The 27,622-nt window shown below is 34.1% G+C and overlaps 6 protein-coding genes across 7 annotated transcripts; 4 read left to right on the forward strand and 2 right to left on the reverse strand.

Moving 5' to 3' along the window:
- Positions 1 to 1,898: 1,898 nt before the first annotated feature.
- LOC115444757 lies at positions 1,899 to 16,817 on the forward strand. Of its 2 annotated transcripts, XM_030170665.2 has the most exons (6): positions 1,899 to 2,549; positions 10,453 to 10,718; positions 11,436 to 11,649; positions 13,499 to 13,645; positions 14,652 to 14,789; positions 16,075 to 16,156. In XM_030170665.2, the coding sequence occupies exons 2-6, from the start codon at positions 10,460 to 10,462 to the stop codon at positions 16,154 to 16,156; spliced, it is 840 nt and encodes a 279-aa protein (XP_030026525.1). In that variant the 5' UTR covers positions 1,899 to 2,549; positions 10,453 to 10,459. The 2 variants fall into 2 exon arrangements, with proteins under 2 accessions (XP_030026525.1, XP_037295101.1); XM_037439204.1 differs by lacking the exon at positions 1,899 to 2,549 and having other exon boundaries at positions 10,460 to 10,718; positions 16,075 to 16,817.
- LOC115444756 lies at positions 8,282 to 10,284 on the reverse strand. The gene has a single exon (XM_030170663.2). The coding sequence runs from the start codon at positions 10,282 to 10,284 to the stop codon at positions 8,302 to 8,304; it is 1,983 nt and encodes a 660-aa protein (XP_030026523.1). The 3' UTR covers positions 8,282 to 8,301.
- Positions 16,818 to 16,888: 71 nt separating the features above from the next.
- On the forward strand, positions 16,889 to 17,779 carry LOC115444750. The gene is made up of 3 exons (XM_030170652.2): positions 16,889 to 17,217; positions 17,281 to 17,391; positions 17,478 to 17,779. The coding sequence occupies exons 1-3, from the start codon at positions 17,209 to 17,211 to the stop codon at positions 17,649 to 17,651; spliced, it is 294 nt and encodes a 97-aa protein (XP_030026512.1). The 5' UTR covers positions 16,889 to 17,208; the 3' UTR covers positions 17,652 to 17,779.
- On the forward strand, positions 17,707 to 20,551 carry LOC115444747 (peptidyl-alpha-hydroxyglycine alpha-amidating lyase 2). The gene is made up of 5 exons (XM_030170650.2): positions 17,707 to 18,250; positions 18,323 to 18,468; positions 18,537 to 18,735; positions 18,851 to 19,366; positions 19,901 to 20,551. Exons 1-5 carry the CDS (start codon positions 18,017 to 18,019, stop codon positions 20,018 to 20,020), a joined length of 1,215 nt encoding a protein of 404 aa, XP_030026510.1. The 5' UTR covers positions 17,707 to 18,016; the 3' UTR covers positions 20,021 to 20,551.
- A 52-nt stretch (positions 20,552 to 20,603) lies between these two features.
- Positions 20,604 to 24,167, reverse strand: LOC115444748 (vesicle transport protein USE1). Its single transcript, XM_030170651.2, has 7 exons — positions 23,711 to 24,167; positions 23,332 to 23,428; positions 22,871 to 22,997; positions 22,231 to 22,436; positions 21,815 to 21,956; positions 21,257 to 21,315; positions 20,604 to 21,132 (listed from the first exon to the last, which is right to left on the reverse strand). Exons 1-6 carry the CDS (start codon positions 23,896 to 23,898, stop codon positions 21,266 to 21,268), a joined length of 810 nt encoding a protein of 269 aa, XP_030026511.1. The 5' UTR covers positions 23,899 to 24,167; the 3' UTR covers positions 20,604 to 21,132; positions 21,257 to 21,265.
- A 616-nt stretch (positions 24,168 to 24,783) lies between these two features.
- Positions 24,784 to 27,223, forward strand: LOC115444753 (proteasome subunit alpha type-4). Its single transcript, XM_030170658.2, has 6 exons — positions 24,784 to 25,027; positions 25,137 to 25,179; positions 25,250 to 25,579; positions 25,945 to 26,075; positions 26,476 to 26,599; positions 27,023 to 27,223. Exons 1-6 carry the CDS (start codon positions 25,025 to 25,027, stop codon positions 27,163 to 27,165), a joined length of 774 nt encoding a protein of 257 aa, XP_030026518.1. The 5' UTR covers positions 24,784 to 25,024; the 3' UTR covers positions 27,166 to 27,223.
- The last annotated feature ends 399 nt before the right edge of the window (positions 27,224 to 27,622 follow it).

Here is a 27,622-nt window from a genome sequence, read left to right on the forward strand (position 1 = left end):
ATTAACGATAAAGAGTAACGTTCTGTAACAAGTAAAGAATGCGTGTTGACACAACATATTATGTTTATAGCAAATATTATTTGAGGTTTCTTTATTAAGGCCACAAGCAACGTTAAACAATATTTCTCTAACAATATACCCGCAAGTTATGTTACTATGATATTGCCTATTTTAAAAGTTATTTATCACGATGACATTACTTTTTTTATCTATTACTAGACATAAACTTGAAAACATTACTCCTTAAAAAGTACCGGCGTGGATGCAAACACACATTAGTTTTTTTGCCTATGGTTGAAAACAAATTTGCAAACTTTACTCCTCAAAAACTACCGACGTGGATGCACCTTTATAACTGACCGGTATAACAATGCTTCCTATTTCAAGCGCGTGTCATTGAAAAACATCACGAATGACGCTTCCTGAGAAATCTATGTCAACATTACAAACAGGCGCTTAAGACACTAGTATTCAAATTTGTAGCCCGCGTTTCACCCTGGACTAGGTATGTGGGCCAAATTAATTACCATAACAATGAAGTTGTAAAATACATTATTTATATCCAGGATGGCACCGCTCAATTTCTATTCGCAAATGACATTAAACATCTTAACGAAAATGGCGGATGTTTTAAATACAAAACTTACTTACCGTATGCACTTATATATTCAAAGGCAACATTTACCTTACAATTGAATTTTAATGGAAATTCGGAATTTTAGAACTTTGTAAATAACATTTTTTGATAAATTATAGTAGAATAATGTAATAAAATCTAACGTCTAATTACATATTATAAGAAAAAGCTCACGGGTATTTCCGGAATTGTAAGCGTGTGTAACTAACTAGTGCACCTGCGGTTCACCGAGCTTATTCCATAGCTTACGTACACGGCTCCGTCCGCGTTGAAATCTTTTCCATGAATAAAGTTCAACTAAGCATATTTTGTGAAAAAATGTCTTTATTAGACTAGAACTTAAAATATGTATGCCGAATATCGTCAAAATCTATTCAGTGGTGTAATTTTATTTAATAGCTTAAAAGCTGATTTGTCATTCATCAGATAAAAGTAATTTGTAGGATAAAGTACGAATGCAAACGAATTGAAAATTACATTTATATATTATGTAGTAAAGTTGTCAATTCGTCTCACTTTTATATTTAGCTTGATTAAATTTTATTTTAAATTTCATAAATTAATCGTATGTGTGTTTTACAAACAAACATCTGAATATTCAAATAGCTTCACAACCCTACACGTTTATGATATTAGCAAAAATATTATTATTAAGTCATGTGAGGCGTGAATGGTGTAAACGTTTTCAGAATTTAAAAACAAATAAAATCGATTCCAGTTCAGAACTATACTGTGTACAACAAGACATGTTATTGTATTAAAAAATCATAATAAACTTAGTGACAATAATCGACTTAATATCTATCGATAATATTTTAATAGCTTTATAATCCATAAATTATATTTCTCTATAAATCTTTAACACCACATGATTATCAATTAAAATCAATGTGACCGGATAAAACGGATTAGTGATACTGTATTGTTATTGGCTCCATTCTGAATAATTTAATATCATGAATGATTCATGTAAACCTTTTAGCACTTTGTTGCGAATAACGTATTTTGTATATGTTTTATAGCTATAGCACTTATTGATAGATTGTTTTAAATGACGGGATTTCGTGACATGCTTTTTACAAACTGACGTTATGTTTAATTAAATTACTTATATCAACCGACATCCAATTGTTTCATCTCGATAATTCGATACGGTGATCTCACGTCTGCTCGCCAAACGAGTTCGGGGGCGAATTCACTTACAATGTGTGTTACCCATTAAAGAAGCAAAGCAGGAAAAGGAACACCGCTAACCCAGTGGCCAACTGGCGAGGCGACGTCGAACGATTACACCCGCCCGAGCCTCCATTCCGTACCGGTATCGCCGCGCCAACGCTCGCAACAAGACACTTAAACCGAGTCTCATTACTGCAGGCGCAACAACCGACCTTATGACGCTCGTGCCATAAACGATGAGGTCCAGCCACCCATCACCCCAGGGTGTCGCGCTCCATTGTTTTACAATGCGGAAAGCGAAGGACGCACCGCGCATCCTAATTAGTAAAGAGAGTTTTGGCGACATGTGAATACAAAGTCGTAGTATATCGTCGCGGCCGAAGAAATTACAGACGACGAAGGACACCAGGACGAACGTGACGACGCCGCGCACATAACTTTTCGAATTGTCAATAGTAAAAGAAATTTGTCGCGGATTATATCGAAGGAGGACACTATTCATGGAATAGTTATTGTTATGCGCAACTGTGGCCGAAAGTTTGCGAAATTTTGGCAACAACGCAAGACAGTCGCGTGCGCAGGTGACCTGCAATTGGCCGATACATTTGAGATGATCGCTCGCGAAGGACATACTCGTTCTGTGTGATTAATGGTGATCGATAGTTCGACAAGGACACTAGGTAGCCTTGTGTGGTGCTTTGAATGAAAATTTATTCCTACCTGTTGTGATATTGAGGTGAGTAAGTTTTGTTACATCCATTAGAGCATTTATTTTTGTCAATAGCAGACCTTTTGGCACGTAAACATTTTAAGATATAAAGATGTCCCCGTTCTGTACTTGTTTTAAGTATTACGGCAACTAAAATTTGCAAATAAGTACTTGTTTTGGTTAGTCAATTTATGTCATGCAAACTTGATTCCACATTAATGGAATATAGGTACATAAAACAGTTAATGGTTTATTTTATAGCTTTTTTACGACATATTTACGAGGATACATTGATAGAGGTGCATGAGATTACGTTCTTAAGCGGCGAATGTTGACCGGGCAATGCATATTCAAATCACTAACAATCGTAACATGAATATAAATAAAATAATCAAGATCACAAAACAAGCAACAGTTTAAAATGTTTATGAAAATATAGCGACACGACCCTAATCTGAAAGCACATTGAACCATGAAAAAGCGATTTGAAAACATTAAGCTTATCTCACTGCGGGCGGTAGAGCGTTTTATTGATTCCAGTGCCAAAAGTGGAACATCATTTTCTACGTTTATATCTGCCAAACCACAGCGGTACTAAATAAGGTCATGTGTTATACAGTAATGGTAATGCTATAAAACGGTTTACAAGTTAAAACAATAACACATTTGGTCGAGATGAAATGTTGCGATTTGTTTGTACCACAGCGCGAGCTATTGCCGCGTTCTGCAGTCGATCCAGATTCTGTTTAGGTCAAACTTGTGTTGACAAGTCCACATGTCAGTAATTAGTTTTCATCTTATACCACTTTCTACCTTTTTATTTTACTTTTTTGTAATTTAATGTTTATATTTATGTATTTTTAATATCTGGGTTTCCATAGGTCGTATAATTAATATGTTTTTTGTTCTCGTTTACTAAAGTTAAAAATATGTTTTGTTTTTAAAATGGCTAAGGAGTTTGCAAGTTATTACAACATGAACTCTTTTTATTGCGTCTTGTTAAGAACGTTTAAATTATCTGAACGTGTTCGTTATACGTTAAGTTATTGCGTGAAATAAACTTAACTTCACCTTTATAAATGTTTAAATAAATAATTATATATATATATATATATATATATATATATATATATATATATATATATATATATATATATATATATATATATATATATATATATTAATTGCTTATAGTTTACATAATATTTTGATGTCATTACTTATTTTATTTGGGTGGTAACAACAAAGTTAAATACATTATATTATTACACTAGCTTTTGCAGTTTTTCAGGCTAAAGTTTTCCGTTATAAAAGTAGTAGTTTCCCGGGAGCCTATGTTCTTCCCAGGGTCTCAAACTGATTCCATACCAAATTTCATCTTAATACGTTGGGTAGTTTTTGAGTTTAACACGTTCAGGCAGACAGATGCAGCGGGGGACGTTGTTTTATAATATATTTTTTTCTACTTCTTACATACATATATATAGCATCACACCTTTTCCCCTTTTCAGTGGTACTCAGAGGTGTAACTCCTTAACGCGATAGTCGTATCGAGAGCGAAACACAACTATGCCATTGAGACGGTCTATTTTTTTACTAACACAAAAAAGCAAAAAATAAAATAATTTTAACAAAAATTAAACCGCCTTCAAAACCACTCAAAACCAAAAATAATTTCACATAACAAGTATATATTGGATACCAATTTTGGAGTCGGTGCCTAATTAAAATTGCTAGTTAAGCTAGATAAATACATTAACGAATATACGAAAACAATGTGCTGCCAGCGTACAAAGTCAGCAAGTCAGATCGTCACCGGAGATAAACACATCGCCGCAGCACAGCAAATGGAAGCTATTAAGGAAATATTTAAATTTGTGAACTGTACACTACCCAAATTCTTCCCCTGTTACATATAGCTGGTTAAATGTGGGTGTATTACACTCCCTGCCTCGAAAAAAGAGGAACTAAAAAGATGAAATACCATACATGTGCTTGGTATTACACCTTTCACTGTGTATGTTTGTTAATAGTACACGCAAACCTACTCCTTTTTATTGATTTGAAAGAAATTTAGCTCGTAGATGGACTATGCAACAAATATAGCTAACTAGCAATTTTAATTAGGCACCGACTCCAAAATTGGTATCCAATATATACTTGTTATGTGAAATTATTTTTTGGTTTTGAGTGGTTTTTGAAGGCGGTTTAATTTTTTGTTAAATTTATTTTTATTAAGCATGTCAATAAAATCAATTTTCTGATTAGTCCATTTTTGAGAAAGATCGAAAAATAGAATTGGGATCGTTCATTGAAAATGGCGGTAAGCCAGCGATATGTAGTGACTCAACGGGTTATATGATTCTTTATTAATTGAAAAAAACTGTTTCAATGTCATGTAAATACGTGTTCTGTATTTGATTATCTATTGTACCAATAATTATTAATGTTGCACTATTCCCAATATATGTATAATCTCTTTGTATACTGTAGCTGACCGTACACTCAAAAAAAATAAAAAAAAATTCAAGTAATTTCTGCGTGCTTACGTTGTAAAATTAAGGTAGATATTGTAACTTAGACTTGTCGGTCGACCAATACCATTCTCCCGTGACCATGAAGGCTGCAAAGACTTAGTGACTTGTGTAAAGTTTTGATACGATTAACGCGATATTGGATCTTCTAGAGAAGATTGACGTTCGGTAGTTGGATATGGATGATTGATTGGATGGATTGGATGGATAGTAAAATCGAAGACATGTTGTTTAAAAAATATACGTTTCGTTTGTTGCGCCGACCCCACATTGGGGTAGGATTAAGGATAAGGCGAGGAGGAAGAAACTACATTAGGTCATTAATTAGAATACTTTCTACAATTAATGAGACCATAAACTAACACATGTGCATTAATCAATTCTAAGCGGATCCATATTAGGTGAATTTTCTTATAGACACTATGTTTCACTATGCATAATCTAACAGTAAGCTACATAGATGACATGTAAGTCATTAGTGCTGAGGTAATCTTGGTAACGGTGCGGTGTGTGGTGACATCAAAAGCTTTTATAGTAACGTAATTATATTATATTGAATCATATGGAATACTAGGTGTTGCTCGCGGTTTTGCTCGACTTTGCTTGCGTGAAATCCCTTTGCAGCTACAAAAGTCTCTGAAATGATTTACTATACCTTATATTTAAAAAATATTGAATTATTTTCCATGGGAGCATATTACCGGGGTTAGAAGTAGCCTAGGTATGTTTTCATGTCCTGGTTTACCCGTATGACAACTGTTTATTTGTTCCAGTGTTTACTTCAAACAAACATACAAACATCCAAACATTTTCACTGACGTTCGCATTTATAATATTAATAAAATCATAAGGGAAGATAGAAAACAAAGTACTTTATAAAATCGAAATAATTCTCGCTAAAATATTATTCAGCCACGTTAGAATGGCAAAAGCATTGAATAGTCTTTAAGAACTTTTGTATGGGATTGGCGTTTTTAATATAAATTTTAAGTTTCTTTTTAGTATTTAGAATGTGTTCACTAGTGTTGTGTGTATTCATAGACAATGGTAAATGGTAATCAATAATAATTATCAACAGTTTACCGTTCATTAATCCATTTTCTAACATAAAAATACATCTGATAATACCATTACAATAAACATTTTAATTGTTTAAAATTTTCAATACGTACGATTTAAAAAAAAATATATAAGATTCCCGCCTGTATCTCGAGCGCTCTAAATGTATGAAACAAATGCTCAAGGCTGTTTGCTTCTGGAAGGGTCTTCATTCTAAGTACTAAATAATAACCGCGATTTTACACCATACGCGGTCTGAGACGCCATGATCTCTAAAGGCAAAAAATTGAGAAAATGCCAACATTAAAGCATCACAGTACACCATAAATAAGGCATGCGGAAATAAAAAGAAATATTAATAAAAGTAGAAACAAGAAGCTTTGTTTCCTAACAAGCATATTGACTCTTCAAAGGAGTATTACATCTTCATAACCGCAATTACAATTAAGATCAATTAATGTTCATAAACTGACATGTTCAAATAATTCAAGTCTAATAAAACGATCTTTAACAATGTTCACATCTCAATAAAGGCATGATTTATTCATCTCGAATCCGAAGATCTAATTACATGTGTAACAGGTACTATCGTTTCTTGGTTATTTTATGCATATATTGTAAACTAGTGTTTGAATAAGAAGCGCTCATGTATTTTGATAGGGAAAGTAAAAGACGGAATGAATTTCAAATGTACTCATGGTAATACTTTACAAATCAATACATTATCAATTCGCGATGTACCAACTATTTACCGATTGCCTACGCGATGTCCAACCACTATAGAAGATAGGCATCTAAAAACACAACGTGAATTGCATAAAGGTCACCTTAACTAGCGGAAAGGCTAACTTTCATCAGTGTTCCCTGAAATTCGCAACAGTTTCGGAATATGTTTTACTCAACAAACACTAAATAAATTATGCTAATGATTCACCTATGCTTTAAAATTAATGTGCTCATTTGCAACTTGAGTATTGTTGTTGAGAAAACACTGTTTAACATGTTTATCTTCGTTACGCTTGTTACCAACTAAACGATCATTGAAATATAACGTTTTACGTTTATGTGTTTTTAGTATACCGCACAGGCCACTGCTTGCATTTAAATAAAAGCGTTCAAGGTTAGAAACGAACTGGGTGTAGATAAAAATACACAAATTTATTATCTTTTTCATATTATGTTAGCTTAAGTTAAGCCTCGTAATAGAAAAAGTATGTTAGGGTTTGATGCTTTGTAAATAGCTTGTAGTGTCAACGAGCACGAATACATAATCTAAGTACTATCTAATATATGACCCGTAATATTTCCATGATTTTTCTTTGCCTATCAAAAAACACAATACTTTCTTAACTATAGAGTGCACTCTATAGCATTTGTTGTATGACAGGTGTTTTGAGTCGGTGTCGATCATGAATCTCGCACGTTTATGTGACCAAAGTGCACGATTTAATATGAATCAGACATGCTCTATTGCCTTCATCAAAGTTATCTTTGATTTACAATCGATTGTCACATCCGACCGGTTCGCGGTACCCGTAGATCTGGAATATTATGCAGGTTCAGGCCATAAAGACGTTTGACCTGTAATACATGCGAAAGTCGGTCGAATCAACAGGTTTGGTCCTTTTAGACTTCTCTCTGGACATTCCATAGAAAGTTTTGCAATATGTTTTACAATGTTTACCGATTTATAAGCGACCTTGGCGAATAAGCTATGTTTTCAATGCCTTCTTATGCTGCTGTATGCATTGATTGAGGCTTAAGTAATAACTTGCAAGCATCTCAGTACTTTGTGAAATTAATTATGTGATACGAGGCTAGGGTCGCACTATAGCATGTTGTTTATATATTACGGATTCGCTTCTGTGGCGTAGTTGTATTAGTGTATGACTGCAGTGCTGAGGTTTCGGGTTCGTTCCCTAGATCGGGCAAAGTGATTGAGTGTACACATGACGGAAAATGAGTGGACCAGTTACGCCTCTGTGTACCCGTTAGGGGATAAAAGGCGTAAGTGTGTGTGTGAGTGCAAATGGATCGGCTGCGCGGCGAAGCATCTCTGTTCTGCAGAAAAATATATTTCATGTTTCGTTTCTAATAAAGACAATATTTTTTGCGTTATTCTAGTTAATATTTAATTAACAATTTCTAAACATTCATCGTGAAAGCATCTGAAAACACCTCTAACATCAAAATTGCTCATCATTATTCATTTCACTATGACTTTTCTCCGAGATTTCTTTGTAGTAATTTTCGTTATAAACTTTTTTGAATTCTAATGCACACGGTGCGATAATTTCGTAAAATATCGGCGGGACATTGTCATATACCGCGATATTGCCATTGACAATGATTTTAAAGGTAAAAATCGCAAATTCTTCCCGTCTTTTCCCCGACAAAAATTCTCTTGAACAAGTTCTTACTTTAAAATTTACACTTGATGTTGTGGGCACTAATGTCTCCATGGGCGATACTGTAAAAAGTTTCTTCATTTTGGTAGTTAACTTGATTTTAATAGTAGCTGGATAAAGTTTATGCGTGTTCATTATCACAAAACTACCTTCGCAGATTCCATGCGTTATGGGTGAACTTGACATATCCAATATATATGGATCTATTTGAATAGGATGTGGTAGAACTTCAGCAAACACTTTAATAGGTACTTTAGTTACAACATTTTCAGTTTTAGGATCTGTAAATTCTACGTCATAATAAAATTGATGTTTTCCAATATGGTGTGGATGAACAAAATACACCGGGAACGATTTTTTCGATTGCGGTTGCATATATAAATACGTGTGTTCAAACAAAAATGTTTCTAAACACAGTTCTATTATTTCATCAAGAACTAAAGCGACTATATCAGCTGGTGTTATTAATTCATTTTCATCAATTGTTTCATCTCTAGTTATAGCTAAAATATTACTTTGAGCTTCAATCTCTCCATCTTCAATTCTTTGTATCAAGCTTTGTGAAGTCGGAGCGACCACCTCCAATGACATCGCTTTGTTATCGGGTAATTTGGCCAAATCCATCACATGCTTATAAATATGAACATGATAGTAATTACTGTCGTTGACACAAACAGTCGCTACTCCTTTAGGATAGCCACGTTTAATATGCCACAAATATACAGGTGGTATAGATACCGTGTCGGAAACAGACACATGGCACCAATCTTTAAACTTGCTAAATATCGGCACATGGCACGCTTCATAAGGTGCATCAATAAGTACGTTGTGACCTACTTTAAAATATAAACTCGATTCAAACTCCCTTTCATTTTGAAGCAGCTTGAATGTGAATTTAAAAGTAACTGCTATCCCTGGATACAGTCGCAGTGCTGTTTCTGGTAAAATCTTTACTAATTTTAACGAAGACTCATCAGTTACACATACAAATCTAGCGTGAATGTATTCAGTTGTGCAGTTAGTTAAAGTAAATTTCATACTTTGTCGTTTCAAAGATTTGTTATCGATGGTAAGTTTTGCAGGACTACATGCAATGCCCAAGGTAGATTTAAATATTAACCATTCTTTTGTTTCCATTTCCGTCTTTAAAACAGAATCTGTGGAAATAATTGACTCTTTCATGAGTGGGCTATCGTTTGAATTGAGAGGGGATATAAGTTTATTCGGATTCGTACATATCGAGGTAGGTAAATGTGTTGGTGTTGGCGATGACCAAGTTTTTACCTCGGAGTCTACGGTTGCTTTTAATTTTGCCTCAATATGTTCTTCTGATGGGACAATTTCAGTGTTTTGATGGGCAGTTTCACTCGCCTCCACAGACTGCTCCTCAAGTTGAGAAGAAGAATGTATTACTTCCGGTTCCGGTTTTAAGGAGATTTTCCGTTTTCTATCATAACACGGCAATTTACGCCACTTATTTAAAGTTCTAGCCAACTTATCTGTTAATTCAAAAGGTGATGGACGACTCCACTGTAGACAAATTTTGTTTATAATTAAATTTTTTCGGCGATTTGAATCTTGTATTTTTCGTTTGCAATCCGTTGTCGTAACATGTAAGCGTTGTATCGATTCCCTCCATTGGGGAATAGATCTGAAGTCTATCTTATATTGCTTTTCAATCGACTGTATAAATTTTTCCACATCAATATTACAATTGTTTGCGTCCCTAATACGCACATGATGACATTCTGATATTTTCATATTGTACTGCTTTAAATTATCATAAGGTACATGGATATAAAATCACAAAAACATTGACAAATTATTCACACACGTCACCACAAATTTAATGACAGTGACATTACAAAAAAAGTTTTATTTTAATCTAATACAATCTAAAGAAACTTATTTATAGATAATTGTTTCTAGGTTGGCGATGGACGCATCAGTACCTCGCGTAATACTAAGCATTGCGTTAGCAGCTTTATTGCCAATGGCGTCACCGAATGATCAGATAGCGAAGGAGAACATACCCCATTCCCGACAGAAAAGGATACTTTGGATAACAAATGATGGACGGTTGGCGTTACCTCCGGGAACAACCATGACGATCACACCGTCCTTATCTATGCCTTTTGTGAGACATCCGCCAAAGGGGTTCCTTTCTAATATGACTATAAGTTTTCCGTTTACAAGTGAGTATAGAAATCTAATCATAATATTGATAAAAACATCTATGTTATAAGTACTTGTTCGGGATCGCCACTTTTAATCGAAAATTGTTGAATAAGTTATAGTTCAGATATTAAACTTCCAACCTGAAAACTTTTACAGGTAAACTGAAGTACGAAGTGGAATTTGAAAGTCAGTATTTTCAGGTCTATTAGGAGTTGAACTAATTCTGTATGAGAGTAGTTGTAGAAAATTGAACTTAATAATTTGGAAGGGAAAATAATATTTTTACCTTCCAAGTTATGTAGCTAAGTAGTCGAAATCAAGCATAAATAAATAGACATTATAGCTAAAATTCATGAAATGTGCTAGTAAAGAATGATAAGGTAAATAGCGAATTAATATATAAATAATTATCGATAACAGTACTTCAACGTAACACAGTAGCATAGTTGTCTAGTGATAGGACTTAGATTTTATCTAATTTTGTTATATTAGTTGTAAGTATGGCTGTATATGTATAGTGACAAGTAGTCTTATTAATATATTTATCTGATTAAATAGGGATTAATGGTAGTTAGAAAATATAATTTTAATGTCTAACATTCGTGTAAACATAAGAAATCATTAGTATTTTAGTGTGTAATATGTACCTAGAATATGAAACACTAATGAAACACGGTTCGAACATAGCCGTCTCATACACAATGGTAATAAGGTTGATATTTCTAAAATTTCAGTTGATTTCGATAAACTCGGACTAACCGATAACGAAAATCCTTATGGATCGTTTCCCCCCATTCTGGCGCGATCGATGGGAAGCGCTGCGCTATCTATGATGACAGACTATGTGGGGCAATACTTAGAGAGAAGACGAGGCAAGAGATCTGTGCAAAACGCTATCACACCTGAAGTTGAAAAGGCTGTGCTCGACCGAATGCATGGCGGAGAAAGGTAAGTTAAAACCTTAATTCTTAGTCATGAAGTTCGGTTATTAATTGTCGAAGATAATGAGCGTCGCCTACTTTTGTCATGCAAATCATTTGTTCTTCTAAACAATGAAACGATAACCAAGTCTGAAAACGGGGTCGGATGTGAAATAAACTCTTGGGACCACACGCAGTACCGATTGTCACGTATTTCAGTAGTTCCAACCTTCGACATGTGACAGTTGCATGACAGCCACTGGTTAGTTATTAGCGGTTACTTTCACCTTCATACCAATAAAGACATCATGTATTCCATACAGAACTTTCGGCGATCGCTGCAGGAAGTTTTACATAAAACCATTTTGAATGCTGTTTGTGATTCGAAACTTGGCGTCTTCCGTTACATAACGTGCATAATAGCGGAGAATTTATACTTACGCTATAGTTACGTCTATTTAAATTACATTGAAATAAGCAGATTAGAAAACTTATTTACTTTAAATGTAGATTTGCCCAGCTTCTTTTTAGTTAATAAATAATTAAGTTATTTATAATGCATCACATCGTGCACCGTATCTGTTAGTATTCCATACCACATAGCATACGTTTATTTATCTGCTGAAAGTATTACCATGTTGATTTCCACCTTTCGAATGGTACGTAATTATTTGTGGAGAACAAAGCGCGACTTCAGTTCATCGAATGGTTCTGAAGGTAGGGAGACCTCTGGGCCCCAAAAGAGACCTCTGGGCCCGGCGAATACGGAAGCATTCTTGGCCTCCCCCTCCGTCCGTGACCACCTCACGTGCGCAGAAGCAGGCCACCATAGGTTTTAGTTCGACCCGATCCAGAGGGCATTTAGATTACATCTGGGTCGAAAGGCCGGTGAGTCCGACATGATCATTCTTTCGCTCGCCAAGTTCAAGAATAGCATCCATGACATGGATTTTTACTACGGGAAATAAATAGTAAAAACATTATAAAAAATAAAAAAATAAAAATAAAATACTTTATTTATCACGTAGGCGAACAAAGTTGCACTTATGATACGTCAAAACAAAGAATAAGAATAATTATTATTTCTAAACAACTATTAAAATCACTTATATAACTATGGAGATTTTAAATTAGGGATAAAGTTTATACAAAAGACTAGGTACAAACCGAAGTAACCAGCTCGGGCTGGCAAGTAGGGGAAATAGAAGGGTAACGCGTCGCGATCCTCACCGGTGAGGACATGAGCCCTAGCCTAGCTAACCTACCAGCCTTTCACTAGCTACCTAAGTGATGACTACCCGAAGAAGAAAGGCAGAAAGAAACTCCGGGCTTTCTTTTTGTCATCAATTGTTCAGTACTTCTTTTGTATTTTTTCCAAGTCTTTCTTGTACATAGTCACAATAGTTATATAAGCTAATGCACGCACATCACCGTTAACATGGGATAAGATGAAATCCAATCGACTAAACCTGGAGCGGCATAAAATAAAATTAGCGATAGCAAATAAAAGAGAACATAGATTCATACTTAAATAACGGCGTACAGCGTGCATTCGCCTACATTTACAATCATAGTTTTCAATCATGAGAAAAGAAAAAAAATAGTGATATTGAACAGGCAAACACAACATGATCGGGTGGTCGTCTTTCAAAAATTACATTTCATTAAGATATGATATGATTATGTCAAATTAGAACTATAGAAATGTCATTATTATAAAAAAAAAAGCATGTGAGACATGTAACAAAGACATTTTAGGCAGTTAATTAATTACTAATGTGTGCTAACATTGTGAAACTAGCTTTATAGATAATGTTATCTTTAACAGACTGTTCTTGAATTAAATAGGAATAATATAAAAATGTCTTTGGTTTTAGAGCACTGATGTACGGTATTGCCGAAGATATGCTGGCGAACTTCGGACTATCCGGAAAGGAATGTCTTTTACGAGCCATTTGTGAGATACAAGCGCATCCCCTCACGAACTTTGGTTTTCTCGGCGAAGTTATGAAACTCTTCTTTACGTAAGTGTATTTTTTCTATTACTCACAAAATAATAAGTATACGTTCGAAATGTACTTACATAGTATTGTATCTTTATAATATGTTTGTTTATTTACCTATTAAAACAAATTTACTCAACTTTTATAACTATCAAAATGATATGGATGGATGTTCACTGCTGAATATGGACCTCTCCTAAAGATTTCCAGATCGACCTATTTTCTCTACTTTAGTAACATCAAACTCTACGAAACTAAAATCTAATTATAAATAAATCAAATCTTTGTGGAAAATCAATAAATCTTAATGACATAATCTGACAAAGAGCACGCATACACGCAAACATGCAAAGCTTTTTTATGTTAATAAGATTACACGATGAACACGAATACAGAAACCATGTTCAATTGGCCATAAGAGAAAAGATCTAGACAGTAATATTCACCTATTTTATTAAGTGCAAATATGAACACAGGTCATAACATGCGTCTCTGTCCATCCTCCCAAAAGATTAGATAGAGAACATCAATAACTTATGAGCAGACGATGTTTATGGTATATAGTAATAATATCAGCCCTATGTTATATACAGTTCCATTGCTGGGCACGAGCCTCCTCTACTACTGAGAGTACTGAGAGGGATTAGGCCTTAGTCCACCACGCTGGCCTCGTGCGGATTGGTAGACTGCACACACCCTCAAAATTCCTATACAGAATTTCTCCGGTATGCAGATTCCCTCACGATGTTTTCCTTCATCGTTAAAGCAAGCGATAATTCACAAAGAATACACATATAATTTTAAAAAAGTTAGAGGTGTATGTCCTTGGGTTTTGAACCTACGGACATTCGTCTCGGCAGTCCGATCCACATCCAACTAAGCTTTATTAGCGACGTCTTTACTATAATAAAACCAATTCCAAACCAGGTTATATGAAATTTCATTTACGAATAATTATTCTTTATAACTTAGGTATATGGTTTACAATACAGTCCTAAGCTAATATAAATATTGACTTAATTTTCAGACCAAGCAAATCACCGTACGCAGATTTGTTAGATGAATATGTGGAAGCGCAGAAGGCTGGTGAATCGGGGGGTGAATGCTGGCCCTACTACCGCCTCTGTCCTAAAAGCATATTCGAGTCTTCCGCAAATAAATACACGTAAGTAGATCAAGAATATAGAAACATATATTAATAATGAATGATCGAATTGCACGAAAAATCTTAAAAGTATATATACATAATACGGTCTTTATGGCGTAGTGGTTTTTCTATACGACTGCAATGCTAAGGTCTTGGGTTCGAAACCCTGTTGGGCAAAGTGATGTTGGATTTTTTTACTCAGTAACTGCCCGGTGTCTGTAATTTGTGCACGTAACGGTGACGCCCACATCATGCCATGGGACGGAATACATGCGGCATAAAGTAGTTGCACCAGTTGCGCATCTGCCTAACCCTTTGAGGACAAAAGACGTAATTGCACGTGCATCTTAGAACCAAAACTGTTCATAAACAAATTAAATCACAAATTCAACAATTCACACAAATCAAAAAATTATCAGCGCATGAATAATGAAGAGATAGATATCGTAAGATATACGGCTTCTACAAAGAATTAATGATAGGTTACTCACTGTAAACCATTTATCAATATAATTATTTATAAATTTACGAACAGTAATTTGCAGAGATATTGTCTTCCGGTGAACTAATATAACCTAACTTATTTGATGTTCACAAAATTGTTCCAAGTCTTTTATCCCTTATCGCCTAGATTTTGTAAAATTCAACCTGTACCCACCTCTGCCTGATTGCATCAGAGCTTACCTTTTCGGGAATAAAAGGCCTGTGTACGGCGGCTATATAGACCAGTATATAAGTATATAGGGTTATTTTTTTTTTTAGTCAATATCTCTGTTAACATAAAATCCCGTTCTTAGTTTTCTCATTTATTGATAGTTTTGTAGTTTGAGGCGAGTATGTATTTCTGAATGTATGATGTTATCGCTCTGGCTAATTCTCTTCGTGTAGTGGTGGCCTTATGTAAGCCATACACGCTACGGTCTACCGGAGAGGTCATCTGTGCAGGTATGCCTGCGCAGGTATCAATTGAAAGAATTGATTTTCGATCCTGCGCCGGTCGCCTGCACAGGCTCAAAAATCTGCACAGGTCTATTTCCACACACATTTCGGTCTACCGGCGAAGGCTTACCTGCACCGGTGGACCTTTCCGATGGACCGTAGCATGTATGGCAGCCATTAGGGTATGAATAATTAAAATTACTTTTATTAATATTTATTTTATTAGAAACTTACGATTTTTTAAAATAAATATAACGGTGCGCGACTTGGGTTTAGAACCTGCGGAATTTCGCCTCGACAGTCCGTTCTATTTCCAACTTGGATATTTTGGATTATACTTAATATATTATATTTGAATTCACAGTAAAGAAGCCGAAGATGTACACAGACGACAAGAACACGAGAACGTCGAAGAAAATGTTATCGAAGAGGTCCATGCTATGTAACTTAGAAACAATATACCTTGGCCGATCTAGAGTTAGTCACGTAAGAGTTATTAGAGAATAGACAGGAGGCGTAGATGACTTACCTCAGGCCAAGTTACGTTAACAATTGGAGCAATATCACAGGAAAATAGCCCTTGTGACTGCCTTATGAGGCACCCATAGCTCCGGCGAGCTAGAAAAATAATCCCAAATGTAGTGGTAGTTTTCGACCAAAGTTCATTGTTAATTAGTCTCTTATAGATAAAATTTTATTTATGTATCGACCTCTTACTTATAAACGTAATAAAAAGCATTGACAATGGAATTTCAACTATAATCTCATAAATAAAGTGCCTTTAATTGAAATATTGTAATCTTAAGATATTTTTTTTTTATTTGTTAATGGTACTTCGTACTGAACGTTTATAAGTTAGAGTGCTTTGTTTAAAAGTATCCGAGTGCCATTCTACATTGGATAATTTAACTGTACTTTCCGAAACTTCACTTTTTATTATATTTTAAGATCCCTTTAAATACTTTCTTATTTTTTATAACATAGTTAAGCATATAATAATGTTGCTCATATTTATTGTAGTTGCATTTAAGTTGAGGAACTCGCAAAAGTCCTAAATTAGTTAGAAAATATTGTAAATTGTTAAAATAATAAAGTTATTTATAAAACTATCTTTGTTTTATTTTCCTGTATAATATTTAAACATAGAAACGTTAAAAATATAAGGGGCCTATATAATCTCGAAATCTAATCATGATTACTCTAATGGAAAATAAAAAAAAATATAGAATACATTTGTACCTCTTAATAAAACACATAAGCAACAAACAAATGCACGTTCAATAAAACCTACGCGTATAAAGGAAATAAAGCCACTATCAAAAGTCCACAGGTTACCTGACACAATCTAGTAAGTCTACTTTGGTATGATTAATCAATAACGTAACAAAAGCTACAAGCCGCCGCTGCCGTCTGCAGGGCGGGCTTAAACCTCCAGCAGGGAGCGTGAAATGAAAACGATACGCCCTAAATATAACTCAACTCAAACAAAACCCCTGATATGATTAAGGTAATGTCTATATTGTGTGCGTTTAAAGTGATAATGTGTTAAATGTGTACGTATATTTTACAGGTGCAATATGCTATGTTCGTACTAATTCTCATGTTCAGTGCAATGCCTGAGGCGAATTCTATCACAAAAAGAAGTTATTCGGACCAATCCGTCAAGGGTTACATCACAGAGGTATATATTTTTGACTAATAAACACTAATTCATTGAAAAACTTAATATTTAAAAACCTGCATTGCGTATAATCAATTCGTTTTTAGAGAACGTGTTGGTGGAACGAGGTTTGCAAGGAAGAGTTCCAAACGTTGTTCAGATGTAAATGTCCATCGTGGTCGTATTGCCGAAGCCCTGGGAAGTACTACAACGCAGTGTGCTCTATGACAGAGACAGGTTATATATGGGACCAGCCGAACTCCGAGTGGCGCGGCCAGTAACCAGTTAAATCCAATTAAACACCATATTTTACTTATGTTACGTTATGCTTATTGCTCTAGGCATAACAACTAATATGTGCCAAATTCTAACAACGATTCTAATTTGAGACTGATTCTATAAATTGAAATGAAATTTCGCCTTCTATTTTCATATTGTATCTAAGATGTAGCTATTTGTTTCAAGTATTTATCACGTATCACATAATACACATACGAGTAATGTGTATTTCTCACGACCCGCTCAGTTATTAATTGTTATGTGTTTTAATAAATCTATGTTTACTTGATACATATGGATTTTTATAGTACTTTTTCCTTAAATCTGACCTTGAGAATGTAGTAAAGAAGTCACAGCCGTAACGCGCATGCGTACGACCCGAATCAAAGAACCACAAATCAATAAAATCTCAAGCACACAGCACACAGGCTTCGACAACAGTCCGATCATAACAAAATACATCGTTAAAATGTTACCGATTCTTTTGTTAGTTTTCGCTTTCGCTGGAATTAATTGTGAACCAGAAACAGTGAGGGATAACTTTGACTACTTCAATTATGGAGCCAACGAAGACATACTTAAGAATTTGGACTTACATCTGGTAAGAAAGCAAATCAGCTACGCAGCACTTTATCACGCGAACAGTGTAATGTGATTTATACTTGAATTTTAGCCGAAGGATGAAGTAGTACTAAGACCCCAGGAAGTGAAAGATTGGCCCCAACAATCTCTGAATGTTGGGCAAATAACAGCCGTGTCAATTAATTCATTGGGCCAACCTGTGATCTTCCACAGAGCAGAACGAGTGTGGGATGAAAAGTGAGTACTAGATGATACTGATTCAACTAAACTACCATAAAGTGCCTTCAATTTTCTTTTTCTTCTAGCACGTTCAATGAATCCAATGTATACCAAAACCTTGACAAAGGCCCTATAATTGAAGACACGATTCTTGTCCTCGATTCTCATACCGGCTCAGTTCTTCATAGTTGGGGAGCCTACGCATTCTACATGCCTCATGGTCTCACTGTAGACCACCACGACAACGTATGGGTGACAGACGTGGCTAAACACCAGGTCTTCAAGGTAAATTTATTGTCTTATGTTAACATATATGACAGGTTCCACAGAATGCAATGCTAATCATGAGTGATAACAAAACTTTGTTATGAAAACAATTTAATATAAATTTCTTTCACAGTACACTCCAAATAATCACAAGTACCCAAGCCTGACAATAGGAGAAGCATTCACAGCTGGATATCCTTACCGTCGTCGTGTGTTACTTTGCATGCCGACATCAGTTGCAATCGCAAGCACCGGCGAAATATTCGTCGCTGATGGATATTGTAACAACCAAATACTAAAATTCAACGCGGCTGGGACCTTGCTGCTAGCAATACCGTCGTATTCAGATACATTAACCCTGAACTTACCACACAGTGTAACTTTATTGGAGCATTTGGATATCGTGTGTGTTGCTGATAGAGAGAACATGAGAATTGTTTGCCCGAAAGCAGGATTGAAGAGTTATGTTGACGTACTGGAACCGGCGACTATCATTGAGGATCCTACATTGGGAAGAGTGTTTGCTGTAACATCTCACGGTGATACGATCTATGCTGTTAATGGACCTACATCCCCTAACATTGCTGTGAGAGGTTTTACAGTGAATGCTGTTAATGGCAATATTTTGGATACCTGGGAACCAACTACTGTAAGTACGGGACATGAAGGTACGAGTAAATAAAATAAATACAGTATAATGTAAAAATATCGTAATTCAGATGTAAAATCATTTTATAAAATAATGCAGTATGACTGATTTTGATATACAAGCAGATAAAAACAATAATTTCTAGTTACAATCTTAGATAACATTTTTTTTAATATTTGTGGAATGACGTCAAAACGATCAAACTAAAAGATAGATGATTTGATTTTTATATAAAGTTATGATAGGTACATAATATATGTATATACAGATTGTAAAATGTTGTGTCCAATGGAAGATAAAGATTCAACTCTCGCGACGTCATCGCCCTTGCAGTGCATATGTGCAAGAGAGATAGCGCAACATTGTGAGATGTCTCATTACGCGAAATATTGTTATCGAATTATTTTATCAAATTTCACTGCTGTTTCCACAGCAGAGAAGCGTTTTAGTACTAATCCCTCTTACGTAAAAATTAAAGTGTCAAATCAAACAGAAAAAAATACCTCATAGAGTATAATTATTTTTATGTTACAGGGCTTTACAAACCCCCACTCACTGGCCGTGACGCGGAACGGCTCGCATCTCTACGTCACAGAAATCGGACCGAACAAGATCTGGAAATTCGAACTGACCGACGTATATGATAAAAAGTAAAAAAAAATAGTGAAATAAACAGTTTTAAGTATTTTCCACACTAATAGAGAATTGCTTGCCTAATGCGAATCAAATTCGCTACGATGACAACGATCGGTCGTTTGACGTTCAATTTGGATTCAATAATAGTATTAGATTATATGTAGCAAATGTTTCATAACAATATATTAATCTCTCCAAATGGCTTGCATAGCGCGTGGCGCGGGATGTAGGCGTCATAATCACATATATCTTGCTATAACTTTAATATAAATGCACATAGGATTTATACGATCAATGACCAGGAATGTCTTTTCAAGATGTTTCAACTTTGAAACTAACTTCAGTTGGGTTACGTTAGTAAGCTAAAGAACTACCTAGTTCTAACTACAAAACTAAATTATTAGCTAACTAATTAGGTCAAATCCAAGCCAAGGCTATTCCTACAATTTTGATCTTATAGTAAAATACGTAAGAACATTCCGGCCAGGGTCTTACAAACACGTTATTTGAAATGGATTGAGCAGGTTTAAAAATCACGCACAGACGAAAGAAGGAGTTTAGATTGTATGTATTAACTAGTTCTCTTAAATGAAACTTCAAATTCGTGTAATTATTATATTTATAATGCTATTTATTCTTAAACTTAATTATTCTTGCCAGTTGTAGCTATTATAGTAACATTAAATAATGGACCAAATGTGGCACATTAGTATTTATCGCGTAATGGAATATATTCAATAGTGTAATTTATATTTTTACTCTCAAAACTAAATATAACAATGTGTAATTGAAAATTCTTGTGGGCTTTTCATTTTTCGCATCCCCACCTACTAGAAATTCTAAATTCATGTTATGGATACATCACATTAATTTACACTATAATAAATAAGTATATCACTTATACATATTAAGATAAAAATACAGACTTAGCCCGGGTTGTCTCATTCATGATCAGAAGAAGTTATGGTCTTCTTACACTGGATGTGGACGAATGACTTTGCCTCACTGTGAATATGCTTGCAATTAACCAGTGTAGTAACAGAGCTGCTGACTTCAACATATTGCATGCGCATTCAATGCTGGGATCGTTCTGTGTTCTATGTTGACAGGCTTCTTTTTCCACACTTAGCCTGTAAATTATTGGTTATTAATTAGCCAGTATAATAAGAGCTCTAAGTTTACCTGATCACGGATGAAGCAACACGGCCTTAGTTTCACAATATCATTAAATAATATTGGAGTATAACTACATACCTAACTGGCTTACAACTCAAATTTCCTTTTTTTCATCACCTTCATGAAGAGTACCATATCTGTAAAAAAATATTGTGTTAATAAATAAAAGCAAAATATACAATGACAGGTTCATTACATTTTTTAATATTAAATGGCAAAGCAAGACACATTTACGGCCTTTTTCAATAAAGAATCCCAATCTTAATCTTCAATCTGATCCCCAGAATAAATCAATCAAATTAAGTAATTTGTAAGCATAAAAAAAATACTTTGTTCTGATTGTTCCATTTTCACAATGCATGGAAAAAAGCGATTAGAATAATTTATTTAAAACGGCCATAATGGCAAATATACTGAGAACAATTGCGCATAAACTGAACCAATCAAGCAGAACAGTAGGCACAAGTACATCTATATCATAATGTAGAGATTGTTTATATTTTTTTATTAGCCCAATCTGTGATATCACTTCGTTGATTACAAAAATCTTTCTTAGATAGGAAGGTATGAATGCTATAACTTTTATCTATAATAATATTTGTGTGAAATTTGGTATTATATAAAAGGAATGCTTACTTATAAAGATAACCATAACAATAGCCAGCATAATCCAAAGCCAGCATTTCCATGCGCTGCGACTGTGCTCTTGCAGTTTCTCTGACTCCACTTTGAGAGACATTACATTACGATCTGTCAGCTCTGACGACTTTTTCAATGCCTTAAAAAAGGAAACTTTGTTGAGTATAAGAATATTTCCATCAGTTTATTATTCATATATAGGTACTAGTTTTAGTACATACTAGGCTATAGTGGCATTATAGAATTTTATATTGTTTTACAGTATATGTGCGTGTATGATGTGTATATTTTGTATTCAGAATATGCTCACTTTTTTATTCTACATAAATATTGAATTAAATTTGGTGAACATATGGAGTTTAAAATTTAAAACCATAATTTGTATCTTAAAAACAAAAAGTAAAGGCACTTACTTCAGTATCTCCTCTAATTATAGTGCTTGCAATTTGTGATTGTTCTTTCAGACTTTTTGTCAGTAACACCATATTTTCGGCAACTTTTTCTTGCATATTCTGATGGTACTTGAGAATAGAGTCAATATCTTCTTGGCTTGTACTATTGCTGGTGAAGTTTGGTGCTTTGATTATGTTACGTTTGCGTAATGATTCATCACTGTCCTCTGTAATTGGAAAAAATAAATACAATTATAACATATACATATTTATTTGTTGCAGTCATGTAAGGACTACGAAACTGATTTTTATTATTTCACTGATAGGAAGCTACATTACTCCCGAGTGCTTTAGGCTACTTTTTATTCCAGAAAAATGTTTAACCTGGATAAACATTTTCATCCAGCAGAGCTGCAGGCAAAAGCTATATTACACTAAAATAATTGTTTGTTACAATTTTTCATACTTATTAATGAAAGTATAAGCATACCAGAATAGTTCTCAAAGTTATAAGTATTCAGTATATAAAACAAAACTACAGCAAATAAAAAAAAAAAAAACTATTTAACTAAATACATTGAACTAAATACATGCACAGAATTTGACTAATGCTAACTAGGCCGATTATATTACTATGAAAAACTGAAATAGTAAGACTTACCAAGGCCAAAGAGTTCTGAACGTAACTCAACTCCATATTTGACTACCGTTTTCTGATGTATTTCTTGTGCTGATGCATCGGCTGACATAGTAGCTGCACCATGTGATAGTTGCTGGACAGCTTCTAACTAGAAAATTACAAAATACATGTTACCATTTCCTACTTTAAGAGCTAGAAATTAGAATTAAAAAGTACTTCCTACTGAGATAAGAATATAAAGACTGTTTACCTGTACCTGAACTCCCTCTTTTTTCATTGCTGTCTAACAAAAATATGAGACTGAATGAACAGAAAGGGCACTCTTGTATGGCACACACATATGAGCACCATATCTCTTGCATCTTTGGCTGATCTCTGTTAAGACTGACTACTGTAGCCAAAATTTGGCTAGGAGATATTTATAAGACTTGCTTTCTGCATAATATTAACATAGTATTATATGTTTTTATATATAAACTTACTTTTTCTATTGGACTGTTCAGTGTGGCGGTTTGCACTACTCCTTTGAGAAATGTTGCTCTCTTAGTATATTCAGCCAAACAATCCTTTGAAGGTTTACTGGAAAGTACCATTTAAAATTATTAAAATGATATCTCTGAATAACTTTACAAATTAAGTACTTACTTATTGATACATGGGAAAAAATTCACAAGAGATGCAATTTTGAAGTAAAGATATTAAGTTTACAAATCTTCGTATTGAATGTTTTTGAACTCTGTGACATCAGCTGTAGTTGTAAAAATATATTTCTATTGTAACATTATAGTTTTAATTACAAGAAATATAATCATTGAGATTTTTTTTTTTTCATGAAATATGCTATTTGTTTGTGCAACTTACTCTGGTCCAGTTTTCAATTCTGTGATCATATCGTTTAAAGCTTCCACATATTTCTTCAGCCTCCAGTTTCCGTCGATGCATTCTTGTTTTGCAATCAATTCGCACTTATTCAGGAGTTGCCGTACATTCATTTCTAGACGGGATTTTTTGGGGACAGTACCAATACTTTTCAATTTCTCCATTATCATCGATGATTTAGTTCCAGACCCGTAAAGCTTGATATAAATAAATAAAAAACCCTAAATGTAACTGTATCTTTAACTATGTGTAAAAATTAGTTTCGATATATGCATTTCTACACAAAATTTCCACGCAGCAGCTGCTTACATTTGATCCATACGGTTCCCTGTGTTTTATAGCAGAGTTTTATAGTGTTTTTTAAATTGGGAAACAGAACATTTCTGCAATTTTTGACATTTACAAAAGTGATATCGTTGACAAATGACAACCACAGATTACCAAAAGAGACAACTGGCATCGGCATCACGACAACTGACGACTTCCTTGCTGACAACACGTAAGTAGCTTGTGCACATCCGGATACCGCGTTTCTAAATTTAGAAGCTGAATCCGGACCCCAAAACAATTTAGCGTTATTTTCAAGAGTTATCTCAGAACTTTGAAAGACGAGACCTTAGCACTGCAGTCGTACCGTAATACAACTAATACAACTACGAGGTAGTCGTATTGTATTTATGTCTAGTGTAATCTTAGTTATAATTATATATATTGTATATTTTCGAATAATAAGTTATCATTTTTGTAACGTTTCTTTTTAAATCTCTTTTTGTAAATATAGCCTTTCTACTGTGTCAACTTTCATTTATAATGTTGAGTTGAAAAGTAAAGATAAGAAAACGTCAAAAGCAAACATCCGAATTTAAAAAATTCGTTTCTTTATTTACAATCTCAAAATAGGATGTATTATTGACTCGGCCAATAAGAAGTTAGAAATTTAAAATAAACATATAATCGCTATTACACACAATCACGACTTTACACCTTGAAACTGGCAGAGGGAATTGACCACCACATTATAATTATCCGAATAACTTGCATAGTATATAAATAGTCATTGCAATAAATGTACAATCTTTCTTCTTCTTCACCTATACGTACATGCTACAAATATAGAAAATTGTGGTTTGAAAAGAAAAAGATTTACCAATTTTGTGATTGTCATTTCATAAATGTCAAAGTCATCGTTGAATCCGGCGAAACCAAGCTAGTTTGTTAATTTTATACCGAATTAATATATTAAAAATCTACATTTACTACATATTTCTTGTAGAAAATAGTAATTATTTCATAAATATGGTAAGTCACTACTTTGTAACGGGTCTAGTGCAAAAAAAATGAATATTTACAGGTTAGTTACATCTTGCTTGGTCATTCAAGTTCATAACAACAATTTTCTTTTCTTCAGGCTCGGCGTTATGACACACGTACCACTATTTTCTCGCCAGAAGGTAATATTTTATCAATGTTCTGATGTACATTGTGCGCAGCATTTACTACATTCCTTTTTTGAATTCTCAGGGCGTCTTTACCAAGTTGAGTATGCCATGGAAGCCATCAGTCATGCGGGTACATCTCTTGGAATTTTGGCCACTGACGGTATACTCCTGGCCGCCGAACGCAGAAATACGAACAAACTGTTGGATGAAGTGTTCTTTTCTGAAAAAATCTATAAGTTGAATGACGATATGGTTTGTTCTGTCGCCGGCATTACTTCCGACGCTAACGTGCTCACAAACGAACTCAGACTTATTGCTCAAAGATATTTGCTGCAGTATGGAGAGTCTATTCCTTGTGAGCAACTGGTCTCATGGCTCTGTGATGTAAAGCAGGCATACACGCAATATGGAGGTAATTATAAAATATTTTCTTGTCTTTCTCATGTTGGGGAATATTTGTTAAGATGGGTTAGTGTTTATAAACTAACTGCACATTGCCTAAACTTAGTTAATTTATATGAAAATTGGGATATGTGCATTTAAATAGTCTTAAGCCTGGTTCAGGCTCGGCATACTATTATAGTTGAATAGCAAGTAATTTAGGAATCTAATGTGTCTATACTAATCTACTCAAAAAAGTTTCCAGTGTTTAGTCGTTTAGTAACCACAATACTACTTGAGTAAAATTCTAGCATCATCCAAACTAGGCTTTAGACATACTATACGTGAAACAATTATTATCTAGCTACAATGTGATTTCTTGAATCTATTTTACAGGTAAGAGACCTTTCGGTGTATCTATCTTGTACATGGGATGGGATAAGCATTATGGCTACCAGTTATACCAGTCAGACCCAAGCGGCAATTACGGTGGATGGAAGGCTACATGCATTGGGAACAACAGTGCGGTAAGGGTTTTTATTATTATAATAATTATAAAAATTATATATTTTAGAAAGTACAGTAGTAATTTTATGCATGCTGACTTTTTTTGAGGTTTTTTTTTATAAATGTTACACTATGATGCTGATTTCTGAACATAAATAATTAAATCTTCAAAATTTTAATTGTTTATTTTTTGCTGGTAGACATGTATACATAGGGCTAATTTTATTTAGTAATAATATTGGTCCTGCAAAAACATTGGCCCACTGTTGGGTACAGCTCTCCACCATATTGTGTTTTTAATCATGGAAATTCAGAGTTAAAATTTTGTCAAAACTTTTTTTGCTGACTTTTAATTTATGGTTCAGAATAAGTACAGATTAATCTACAATCTACTTTGGCCTTATTTGCTTTGTTCCTCAGGCTGCAGTATCAAGTTTGAAGCAAGAGTACAAAGAAAACGAGACAACTCTAGCTGAAGCCCAGGCTCTAGCCATCAAGGTCCTCAGCAAGACTCTAGACATGACTAAACTAACTCCAGAAAAAGGTTTTTATATTTTTAAAACAATTTTTTCATAATAATAATGCTGTACAAAGGTATAATTGATCAAATTGATTGTATACTTTTAGGTAATGTCATGATGGCACTGTCCATGTTAGAGAAAAGTCCCCAAAGTAAATAATAAAAAAAAAACAAAAAATATACATTTACAACTTTTTTCTACTAATAATATCAATTGCCATAGTAAATATTATAAACAGTTGAAATTTTTTTTGAGAAATTTATTGATATTGATAATTCAGATAATGGTCATTTTTCGAATATACACAATACCTTCATGACAAATAAAATTGTTTTAAAAGGGGTATTGTGTATACATCAAAAAAAATATTTTTCATACCAATAAAAACAAAACAACTGCTTTATTTATATAAAACCAAATATAAACTAGTCTGTAAATATTTTCAGTGGAAATGGCGACTCTAACACGCAAAGACAACAAGACAATAATTAGAGTGTTGACTGGTGCTGAGGTTGAGAAACTGATCGCAGACTTTGAGAAGAGTGAGGCAGAAGCCGAGGCTGCGAAGAAACAGCTAGCTAAATCTTAATAACTATATCTTTAATTAAGTAACTTTTCATTTCGTACAATAAATGTTTTACAACATAGCTATGGTTTTAATGATAATTTAATTGATTGCTACATAAATGGGAGTTTCTGAATATAATACTAACCTTTGCTTGTGATGTATGAAATATAAAAAAAAAACTGTATGACTTATCAACTACTATGTATTTTTACTTTTTATAATTAGAGATATAATTTTATTGGCTAATACATGGTTTGAGTCATAGTTAAGGTCAAGGAGAATTATAATAATCTTAGCAAACATAGACCTTCGTGTCTAGTATGTTGAAATCGCTGAAATGTAGATCAGTTTAAATTTACTAAGTTTAAGCGTTTTATTTTCTATTACAAAATGAACTTATTGAAATAATGTCGCGCGTTAGGCTGGCGAAAATTCAACTGATGGTATTTATTTTTTGAGTGTATAAGGAAAATATTCC

The sequence above is a fragment of the Manduca sexta genome, chromosome 16 (assembly GCF_014839805.1).
Source record: "Manduca sexta isolate Smith_Timp_Sample1 chromosome 16, JHU_Msex_v1.0, whole genome shotgun sequence".
NCBI lineage: Eukaryota > Metazoa > Arthropoda > Insecta > Lepidoptera > Sphingidae > Manduca > Manduca sexta.